At 46.5% G+C, this 12,228-nt stretch overlaps 1 protein-coding gene across 1 annotated transcript in view; it reads left to right on the top strand.

Moving 5' to 3' along the window:
- Positions 1-12,228, top strand: part of LOC143942193 (uncharacterized) — an 80,310-nt gene that overhangs the window by 30,188 nt on the left and 37,894 nt on the right. Inside the window, exon 2 of the mRNA XM_077463447.1 lies at positions 372-686. Coding sequence (XP_077319573.1) covers positions 372-686 — 315 coding nt within the window. The remainder of the gene's footprint in view (positions 1-371; positions 687-12,228) is intronic.

Raw genomic sequence — 12,228 nt, 5'->3', positions numbered from 1 at the left:
CTATTTTTCAACCTTGATTAGTGGGGCCAAATCAACGTTCATTTTTGACCACAAATTATACAGTTATGAGAAAATTGAAAGGATCGGGGGGGGGGGGGGGGGGGGATTCTGAAATGTTAAAAGCAAATGAAATTTTTAGGCTTCAGGAATGTTTGTAGAAGTGCTTGTATGAGAAAATCTACTAGTTTATCTGATTCCTCCTGTATTGATTTGTATTGTATTTGTACTGTCTGCCCGCATGTTGTAAAGCGCTGTGCAAACTGTTGGCTCTATATAAATCCTGTATAATAATAATAATAATAATAGTGTAAGGGAAGTCTAACATATCAGTCTGCTGCCTGCTAACATGAAGTATTATTATTCTTTATCAGATGTGATGAGTGAGGCGCAGAGTGTAAAGGAGGATGTATCAGGCGCTGTGGGAGGAGCTGTCACCCTACATCTCTGTTACACCGGGGCTAAATCCATTGCCTGGAATTTGGTTAAAGGAGCAAGAGCAATTGCCAGAACAAAACCACAAGAATCACCTGAAATTGATGATAGTAATTATGTCGGAAGACTGAACAGCACACCTGATGGATCCTTAATAATAACTGAGCTAAGACTGGAAGACCAAGGGATCTACAAAGCACAATCCCTCATAGATCAAGAGACAAAGATCTGTCACTATCATCTCACTGTGTTCAGTAAGTGTCATTTTTAGCAATACTAGACATATGTACACCACAGACTTCCATTTTGTGTAATCTCAGATCCATTTGTTAATTGAACCAATTCATTTTCAGAATTTGTTTTGTAACTTCAGCATTCATTTTGTTTCATTCAGAATATCTGGTTGTTAAGGAGCAGGCAGCCACTGCGTCAGTGGCAGCTGGTCCATAGGGGTGCACGGGCGTAGTATCACTATGGGCAAGTGCTTTGTTCTTCAAGTTAAGAGGTTACTTTGAGTTTCATTGTGCCAGTGGGAAACCGGAAGTGACGTCAGATGCTCCGTAGAACACATGGTCCGAGTGGAGCTGGTGAGTAAGGCTCTAAGGCTGAAAAATAGGTGAACTACGAGAGCCATGCTTGGCGCTCGCAGTCCACTCAGCTGTGTTAGGAAAGCGAATGACTATTCACACTGAACACTGAACCGCCTCTCCGCCACTCAGTTGCTCAGGTCTGTTACCTGTCACCTGATTGGCTGAAATGACAGGTGCCGCTATTGGACACCTATCAGGAGGAGAGGACGGGAGATGAGGTAGGAGAGGCATGAAGGACCCTGCTCGTCGCCGTCACCCGCTGCCCCAAAGACAGGGTAAGTGCCAGGCAGACAGCGAGTGGGTGGGGGGCACACTGGCAGCATTTAATGAGCACACTGGCAGCATTTGATGGGCACACTGGCAGTGTTTGATGGGCACACTGGCAGCATATGATGGGCTGTTGGGCACACTGGCAGGGTTTGATGGGCACAGTGGCTGCGTTTGATGGGCACAGTGGCTGCGTTTAATGGCACAGTGGTTGCATTTGATGGCACAGTGGCAGGTTTCCTTGCTGATTGCAGAATGTAAACAAAACAAGTGCCGGTGATGTATCAGATACTGTCCCCCATTACATAGTGTCCACCCTGTACTGCGCTTTCGCAGTACGGAGGACAAGGAGAAGCCGAATATCTCCGAAGATAAACTGCGCCTGTGTAGTGAGACCAGGTTCAAGCCCCACCATCCAAGTGGACATAGAGATAGAATAAAAAGAGCACAGCAAAGCGAGGCCGTGCCCGAAGAGTGGCGAGCGAAGCGAACCCACGAGGGGCCCTGTTACTATGAGCAACCCTATGTCCACTTGGATTCGGTGCGCAGGCTCCATTCTTCTTCAGAGACTTTTGGAGTCTCCTTGTCCTCCGTACTGCACAAGCGATGCGCCTGCGCAGTACAGGCCAGACACTATTCGATAGGTGGACACTTTTTTTCAGAACACCGGCATTAAAAAAAAACAGCGTGGGGTCCTCATCAATCCACAACAGGTCCTTATCTGAACATGTAGTCTGGCAGGCTGGGAAAGGGGGTGGATGACAAGAAAGAAAGAAAGTGCCCTCCCCCATCAGAAACCATACCAGGTCACATGCCCTCAACATAGGGGAGATGCTTTGGGCCCTCCATCAAAGCACCCTGTCCCTATGTTGTTGAAGACAAAGGCCTCTTCCCCACATTCTTGGCTCGGTGGTTGTGGGGGTGCAGGAAGTGATTTATAGGAATCTGGACACCCACTTTAGCAAGGGACCCCCAGATCCCGCCAACCCCCCCCCCCCCACCCCCCATGTGAATGTGTATGAGGTGCATTAGAAGCTGATTGGCTACCATGCAGAGCTGCAGCAGATTTTGCACTCTTCAATGTTAGTAAATCAATCCCAATGTGTCTGTCCTGCATTAAAATTCTCTGCCTGTGTGCCCTGTACACTGAGCTCCGAATGTGATGCCAATTGAATGCATTTTTGAACATTAGAAAGAGACATAAATGGGAACACAATTCACCATTAATACCGCTGCTGCTTGACACAAATTTCTTTAGACCAGGGAAAGAGGAGTATATGTATTTTAGTAGGTGGGCTAATAAAGAGAATATAAGATTACAGGAAGTGATGGAAGGTGATAGATTACGCACATATGAGGAAATTATAGGGGAATGGGGGCAGAAAGCACTCGACAAATGGAGATATACACAATTACACAATTTTTCCCAGTCTTTACCAAAGCCACTGCGGGGAATGGGACAGCTCAGACCTTTTGAGAAATGATTGGAGTCCTCTCAAAGCCTTGAAAAAAGTAAAATCTCAAAAATATATAAAATTTTGCTGTGGGAGGCAGATTACGGATACCCTTCTTATCTAGAAAAGTGGGAAAGAGAGATCGGCCCTTTAATTAATTACGAACATAGGAATAAGATTATAAGGCGAACTTATTCGGTGGCTAAGGATACGCAAACAAGAGAAATGCCCTACAAGCTTTTAGCAAGGTGGTACATAACTCCACATAGAGTGAATACATTTAGTGGAGAAAACCCCTCAACAGGTTGCCGTCTATTGGGAACTTTCTCACACCTGTGGTGGGAATGTCCTAAAATACAAACCTACTGGGATAAAATAATAGAAGCTATTTTTAACGTAACAAGAGTAAGGATGGAGAAATGTCCATGGGTTTGCTTGTTCAATGATTCAGAGAAGGGGGTGAGGCAATATGGGAGTTCCTTAGTACCTTACTTGCTGAACTCAGCGAAGGCGTTAATACTTCGAAGGTGGAAAACCCAGGATATTCCATCAATGAAAGAGTGGGTGGAAAGGGTAGAAAGAATAAGAAATATCGAAGAGTCAATACATAAGATAGAGGAAACAGAGGAGAGACATCAAAGAAGATGGCAGCAATGGCTGCTGTTTAGAAAAAGGGAAAGTTACTTGAGGTTACTGGAAAGTTAGGGGGTATAGATAAGGAAGGAGTGAGCGAGAGGGGGCAGGAGGGCTGTTGAAGCCTTTCCTTTTTTTTTTTTCTCATGGGGGGGGGGGGGGGGGGTGTAAGGGAAAATTCATTAATGATTGTAATGGTAAAATTTAATGTATAGGTTTTATGTTTGCAATAGTGGAAAAATATTTTTGAAAATAAAGAATATATATAAAAAAAAGAGATGCTTTGGAAGCCCCCATAACTTTGGAGGTGAAGGGGATGGCAAATCAGAAGTCTCCCGGGCCAGATGGATTACCAGTAGAAATTTCCAAGCAGTATGGGGAGGTACTGCTTCCAGAATTATTGAAGGTAGTAAACTGGGCAGTAGCATAGGGGGAGCTGCCTGTCTCGATGACAGAAGCCACTATAATTGTACTCCAGAAAGAGGGAAAAGATTGGCTGGATACATCGTCCTATAGACCCATATCATTATTATGCTCAGACGTTAAAATCTTGGCCAGGGTGATGGCAGTTAGGATGAATAAATGTATTCAGAAACGTATCCACCCAGATCAGTCCGGGCTCATCCCTAAGACCCTGTACACACGGTCGGAGATTTCGACAACCAAATCCGTCGGATTTTGTCCGTCGGATCTTGTCCGAAACTGTTGCATACACACAGACTAAGTTGTCGAAAAATCCGATCATTCAGAACGTGATGACGTAATTTCGTTACGATGGGACTACGTTCAGGCTAGTAGCCAATAGCTTTGATGTAGGAATTTGATCTGAGCATGCGTGGCACTTGGTTCGATCAAAATTCTCTACACATGATCGGAGTATATCCGATCAAACCAGTTGGTCGGGAAATATTTCCAACATGTTGGAAAATTGGGTCCGACGGATATTCCGACGGAATCAGTCCGATGCATACCACACACAGTCGGATTATCCGACGACGCGGTCCGATAGGACACATTCTGCTAATAGAGGGCTAATAGAGCAACGAGCATAAATATCAGAACAGTCTATTCGAACCTGCAGATGCCAATTGAAAATGCAGCGAGTAGAGCTATTCTCTCCCTGGAAGCAACCAAGGCATTTGATAGCCTAGAATGGAACTATCTCCGGCTGGTTTTAGAGAAATTTGGATTTGGGCCCTCTTTTATTAAATTGGTAAAGACACTTTATACCTCCCCAAGGGCTAAAGTAAAAATCAATAATGAATACTCAAAGATGTTCCAGCTGGAGAGGGGGACGAGACAGGGTTGTCCCCTGTCTCCCCTCCTCTTCGCGTTGGCTATAGAACCTCTGGCGATTGCGATCAGAGCCACAGAGGGCATTCAGGGTTTTCAGAGGAAGGCAGGGGAGGAAAAAACTGCATTGTATGCTGATGATGTACTGCTTTTTTTGGGCGACACCAAAGACATCTCTGAAAAACGCGGTACAGTTAGTAAAACTATATGGACAATTTTTGGGCCTGGTGATAAATTGGGAAAAGTCAGCACTTTTACCCGTGGATCCTTTGGAAAACTTAGAAGGTGTATCCCAGTTAAATGTAATGGAAAAGATGGAATACTTGGAAATAGTTGTAACACGGAACCCAGAACATAAGCAACAACTTAGGCCCTCTGTTAGTAAAATTTTAAAGAAAAGCTGATATCTGTCAGTAGCTGGGAGGTGCAACCTTATTAAGATGATCTGGATGCCACAATTACTTTACGTGCTCCATAATTCCCCAGTATGGATAGGAAAACAATGGTTCAGAAAGTTGGAAACCCTCTTTAGGGAGTTGATTTGGAAAAAAAGGAAGAGCGAGGATAGGGCTTCAAACATTACAACTGCCAATAAATGAGGGAGGGATACCATAATAGAGATTTTAGAGGAAGTTTCCTTCCCGGCCAAATACCCAACGCTGAAGATGGTCATGAGAATGTGGAAAGCGGGTAAGATAGCTTTAGGGCATGAGGGTTTAAAGGAATAATCCCCCATATGGGACAATAAATATATGCAGGAAATCCAGGCTATGGGGAAGATTAGGGAATGGGAGAAGCTGGGCATAACTAGCGGGATACAGCTATATGAGGACAGCAGAGTTGAGTAGAGAATATGGAGTACCTCGCACCTTATTTTACAGGTATTTACAAATAAGACACACCCTCCAAGCTCAATTTAAAACACAATCAGTGATATGGCAAAAAATTCCACATCTCCATAGGTTAATTAACCACTTAACGACCAGTGCACGCAGATGTACGTCCTATTTTTGAAGAGGGAAATCTCGGTAACAGCAGCAGCTGCTGTCACAACCGAGGTATCCATCTCTTCAGGCGCTTGTCGTCTGTACGATAACTGTGGTCTCCGCGGCGGATTCGCCGCAAAATCACCGATATCGGCGGCAGGAGAGGTGTCACCCTCCCTCCCGCCGCTTACCGGAGCCGTCGGTAGCTGGGTATGGAGACGAGTGAGGCTAAGATGGCCCCCACTCGTCTCTATACCATAGGAAGGCGGAAACAACGTCAAAACGTCACTTCAGCCCATACCTCTTAATGGTATATTTTTTTTAAATGTCATTTTTTTTTTGCATTTTAGTCCAAATATGGGATGTGGGGACTTTTTGACCCCAGATCTCATATTTAAGAGGACCTGTCATGCTTTTTTCTATTACAAGGGATGTTTACATTCCTTGTAATAGGAATAAAAGTGATCCATTTTTTTTTTTTTTAAAACAGTGTAAAAATAAATAAATAAAATCAATTAAAATAAATAAGAAAAAAAAGGGTTTTTAAAAACACCCCATCCAGACGAGCTTGCACACAGAAGCGAGCGCATACGTGAGTAGCGCCCGCATATGAAAATGGTGGTCAAACCACACATGTTAGGTATCGCCGCAATCGGTAGAGCAAGATCAATAATTCTAGCCCTAGACCTCCTCTGTAACACAAAAAATGCAACCTGTAGAATTTTTTAAATGTCGCTTATGGAGATTTTTGAGGCTCAAAGTTTGACGCCATTGCACGAGCGGGCGCAATTTTGAAGCGTGACATGTTGGGTATCAATTTACTCGGTGTACCATTATCTTTCACAATATAAAAAAAATTGGGCTCATTTTACTGTTGTCTTATTTTTTTTATTCAAAAAAGTGAATTTTTTCCAAAAAAAGTGCGCTTGTAAGACCGCTGCGCAAATACAGTGTGAAAAAAAGTATTTCAATGACCGCCATTTTATTATCTAGGGTGTTAGAAAAAAAATATATAAAATGTTTGGGGGTTCTAAGTAATTTTCTAACAAAAAAAACTGTTTTAAACATGTAAACACCAAATCTGAAAAAGAGGCCTGGTCCTTAAGGAAGGAACCTTTAAATGTATTATTTCAGAGCTATATCTACAGATTAGTAGCAGATCTATATCTAGAGAAAACGTGGAGAAAAATATTGGTGTCAAGGGCAAGAGCCATTGGTGTCACTCTCCCCATCGCAGAGAATGTCCCATCTATTTTTAGTGTATAGAGTTTATCATAACCCAAAGAGGCTGCATATGTATGGGAGGAAATTAGATGATAGGTGTCCCAAATGCCAGGATACAGGTGACTTCATACACATCATGTGGAAATGCCCGAAATTACATAGGTATTGGTCCACAGTATTGGATACTGTCAATGTAACCTTTGGGACTAGAATAGAACTGGAGGCCAGAATTTGCTTATTAGGATGTACGGAAGAGAGATGTGGGCGAACAAACATTATGGTAGCGGTATTGAGGTGCCTGTTTCAGGCTAGAAAATTGATTTCACAACATTGGCAATCATCAAAGGCTCCGAAAATGGCAGAATGGGTTAGTGTAATAAATATGACAGTATTCATTAGAAGGGGGAATTTTAATGCATTTAAAATACTGTGGGAACCTTGGCTGAGAAGGATGGGATGCTCACCATAAGGGAAGTAGCGTAGTAAGTGACATTTAGTTTTATGGGATAACGTGGTAAAGAGAAGGAGCAAATGGATAAGAAATAACAATCCTCCTCAGCGTGTATATAAGAATGGTATCAATAATATGTAAAGTAAAAGAAATGTAGTGGCTGGCTAAACTAGTGAGGGGGGAAGGAAGGGAGTGTAGGGGAAAGGGTAAAGCAGGCATTTTTTGTAATTAAGATATTATACGTTGAAGCATGTATAGAAATTATTGTTTTATCAATGTTTGCTTTGTATTGGTGAAAAAATTATTAAAAAAGTAACTATTAAAAAAAAAAAAGAGTGACATCAAGTGGGTATTGCAAGTCCAGAAGATATTCTTTTTTCTTTATAGGCTGAAGGCATGACACTCCCCGTCTGGTATCAACAGATGCCACTATTTATTCCTAAGATGACAACAAGATTAGTTCAGAAACTGGTCTGAGGAACAACTTTGTCTCCTTGTTTCTATGAATATTAAAGCGGAGGTACACCCTAAAGTGGACCTTCCGCTCATTGGAACCCTCCCCCCCTCCAGCGCCACAATTGGCACCTTTCAGGGGGGAGGGGGGTGCAGGTACCTGTACAGTACAGGTATCTGCACCCACTTCCGGCATAGCTATCTGCAGAAAGGGGCGTAGATATACACCCCTTTCCGAAAGTTCCCCGCTGCCTGCTGGGAAACACACGGATCCCAGAGGCAGCGGGTCCATCCTTATTGCGCAGAGCGACTCGCGCATGCGCAGTAGGAAACCGGGAAATGAAGCCGAAAGGCTCCACTTCCTGATTCCCATACCCAAGATGGCGGCGGAAGCACCCGAGAGACGATCGAGAGATCGGCTTCGGGTGCCGACATCGCGGGCGTGCTGGGCGGGTAAGTGTCCTTATTTTAAAAGTCAGCAGCTGCAGTATTTGTAGCTGCTGGCTTTTAAAAAAAAAAAAAACGGCGGAACTCCCGGCGGACTCCCGCTTTAACTTCCACTTTCCTGACCTTTCCATCCTCACTTGGGAAGGTGTTGGTGATGAGACCCCAAAGGCCACTCATTCCTTTGGGACTGATAGTCCTTAACAAGAAAAAGGTATTTTCCTTTTAGATTGGGCTTGTTGTCTTGCCATTTAGTACGTGGCTGTAAAGTGGAGAGGTATTGTTTCCTCCACCTGTCCCAGAAGGTATTTGCCAGACTTTGTACTTGTCTCCACTGGCGTAAGTATAAGTCTTTAGTGGTGAAATTCCCGTGGGGAGCACTGATTACTCCAGTTTTCTTTGTTACTATACAGCCAATCTCCTTAGCATAGGCTTCATGCTGTACAGTGCGGATGATAAGATCCTGAGACTGTTGGAGCTCTGATGCTGAATTGATCCTTTGACAATGATGCATCCCTTGCGGTCACAGCTGTTTGAGTCACCGTTGAAAGAGTGTGCTTAACCGCTTGAGATCCGTGCTATAGCCGAATGATGGCTACAGCGCGGACCTGCTTTTCCGGGACTACGTCTATTGACGTCGTCCAGTGCACGAGCGGCCTGCGTGGCCACTGAGGGGCGTGCGCGCTCTGTGATCAGCGGGTCTATGAGACTCGCCTGATCACGGATCGAAGCAAGGGGTCGATCCTGACCCCTTACCACGTGATCAGCTGTCAGCCAATGACAGCTGATCATGTGATCACAACAGAGCCGGTAAAAGCCGATCACCCGCGGCTGTGAGAGGGACTTCAGTCCCGACCACGGCAAGTCATCAGTGCCCACCTGCCCCCTGCCAGTGCAACATACATATAGTAAAAGTGCCACCCATCAGTACCACCCCTTAATGCCCATAGTGTCACCCATTAGTGCCCATAGTGCCACCTATCAGTGCCCACAATCTGCCTCAACAACAGTGCTGCACCTCATATGCCACATATCCGTGCCCATCAGTGTCATCTACCAGTGCCCATCAGTGCCGCCCATCAGTGCCACCTATCAGTGCCACCTATCAGTGCCACCTATCAGTGCCCATCAGTCCCATCTATCAGTGGTACCTATCCGTGCCACCCATCCGTGCCACCCATCTGTGCCACCCATCCGTGCTATCTTATCTGTGCCCATCTTTGCCCATCAGTGCCACCTTATCTGTGCCCATCAGTGCTGCCTTATCTGTGCCTATCAGTACCGCCTTATCTGTGCCTATCGGTGCCACCTTAACCATGCCTATCAGTGCCCACCAGTGCAGCCTATCAGTGCCCACCAGTGCCGCCTCATCAGCGCATTTCAATGAAGGAGAAAAATGACCTGTTTGCAAAATTTTATAACAGACTATTAAACATGATTTTTTATTTTTTTTTATTTTGCATCTTTTTTTGTTTGTTTAGCAAGAAATAAAACTCCCAGCTGTAATTAAATACCACCAAAAGAAAGCTCTATTTGTGGGAAAAAAATGATAAAAATTTCATTTGGGTACAGTGTTGTATGCCCGCGCAATTGTCATTCAAAGTGCATCAGCGCTGAAAGTTGAAAATTGGTCTGGGCAGGAGAGGGGTTTAAGTGCCCAGTAAGCAAGTGGTTAAGATAAGACAAGGGAATATCTCGAACAAGCGTCTTCCATTTTGAGAACCTGGTAAATCTGTTAGATTTAAGCTGGCAGTCTGAAGTTGCAGTCTGAAATGTCGAGATCTCAGGACGGATGTCAGTATCTGAATCTGGATCTACTAGTTCAATAGTGTCACTCTTAAGCCCCATACACACTATCAGATTATCTGCTGAGTTTTTCCTTCAGATTTACCAAAACCATGTAGTAGAAGGGCCGGCCTGATTGCATACACATTGAAACTCCTAAGGTTTGACCTCATATTATATGGTTTTGGTAAATCTGAAGGAAAAACTCAGCAGACAATCTGATAGTGTGTACGGGGCTTTAGGAACAGTCTGTTCTACATTGCACAAGAATGAAGGCCCTGTAAACCATGGTGTGTCTTTCAGGTTACATGCAGCAACAGCTCTTGTAGCATGGTCTGCAGGATTATGGTCAGTAGGTACGTAGCGCCATTGTGTTGGACGAGCGGATCTCCTAATCCTCAACACTCTGTTGTTGACGTAAACATAGAAATGTCTGGTCTCGTTGTAGATGTAGCCTAGCACTACCTTGCTCTCAGTGTAGAACTGGATTTCCTTGAGGTCGATGTCCATCTCTGAGGTTATTAGTTCTGCTAGTTCAACAGCTAGCAGTGGCGGAATTACCAGGGTTGCACCAGTCGCATTGGCGACTGGGCCCTCTGGTTCCGCCACTGTAGGGGGGCCCGCCGCCGCCTGGGAGATAGTACAGTATACTCACGGTGTAGTCATTCACGGGGAGTCCGCTCCGCCCATCCTCTCCGGCCGATCCGCCCATCCTCCCCGAGCGCATTCACGGGCACACTGCAAGGCTCCGCCCATCCTCTCCACCCATCCTCTCATCCCACACTTAGGGGCACAGTCCCCGCCCACTTCGCCCATCCTCTCCACCCATACTCTCTGCCTGAACTCACGGGCACAGTCCTCGCCCGCTCCGCCCATCTTCTTTGGCACTGCCTGCACTCACAGGCCCCGCCCATCCCCTCTGCTCACCCAAGCAAGACCCAGCAAGGAAGGGGAACAGAGTCATCTGCAAGTGAGTGGCACCCATCCCTCAATATCAACACTGCCACTGATTCCCACACCACCACTACTGTCACTGATCCCCCACATCACCCCCACTACTGCAGCTGATACCCCCACACCACCACCACTACTGCAGTGATCCCCCCCACACCATTACTGCCACTGATCCCCACACCACCACTACTGTACTGATCCCCCACACCGCTACTGCCACTGATCCCCACACCACCTCTACTGTACTGATCCCCACACCACCACTACTGTACTGATCCCCCACACCACTACTGCCACTGATCCCCACACCACCTCTACTGTACTGATCCCCACACCACCACTACTGCCACTGATACCCCCACACCACCACTACTGCCACTGATACCCCCCACACCACCACTACTGCCACTGATACCCCCCACACCACCACTACTGCCACTGATACCCCCACACCACCACCACCACTACTGCCACTGATACCCCCCACACCACCACTACTGTTACTGATACCCCCCACACCACCACTACTGCCACTGATACCCCCACACCACCACCACCACTACTGCCACTGATACCCCCCACACCACCACCACCACTACTGCCACTGATACCCTGATACCACCACCACTACTGCCACTGATACCCTGATACCACCACCACTACTGCCACTGATTACTCCCCCCACACCACTACTGCCACTGATCCCCACCACCACTACTGCCACTGATCCCCACCACCACTACTGCCACTGATCCCCCACACCACCACCACTACTGCCACTTATACCCTGATAGCCCTCCACACCGCCACTACTGCCACTGCTGCCACTGATCCACCCACCATGACCACTACTGCCACTGACCCCATCCTTGCCACTGATACCATTCCCCTCCCCATCACTCAATCCCATCCCACCGCCCCCAACCACCATCCTCGCCATGGATCCCATTCTCCCACCACCGCTGCCACTCATCTGATCCAATCCCCCCTTCCACTACCACCCATCCCATCCTCCCCCAACCATCACCCTTGGCACTGATCCCATTCCCCCCACCACCTCTGCCACTCATCCCATTCAATCCCCCCTACCACTGATCCCACCCCCCCAACCACAACCCTTGCCACTGATCCCATCCCCCTCACTGCTGCCACTTATCCCATCCCCCACCACCACCGCTGTCACTGATCCCATCCCTACCCACCCACCACTGCTGCCACCGATTCCCATCCCCCCCACCGCTGCCACTCTTCCCATCTCTCTC

This window comes from Lithobates pipiens, unplaced genomic scaffold, assembly GCF_037356315.1.
Source record: "Lithobates pipiens isolate NorthernLeopardFrog02 unplaced genomic scaffold, aLitPip1_a1.2 Scaffold_30, whole genome shotgun sequence".
NCBI lineage: Eukaryota > Metazoa > Chordata > Amphibia > Anura > Ranidae > Lithobates > Lithobates pipiens.
Note: the sequence above shows the minus strand (reverse complement) of the source record. Positions and strands in the feature narration are given on the sequence as shown.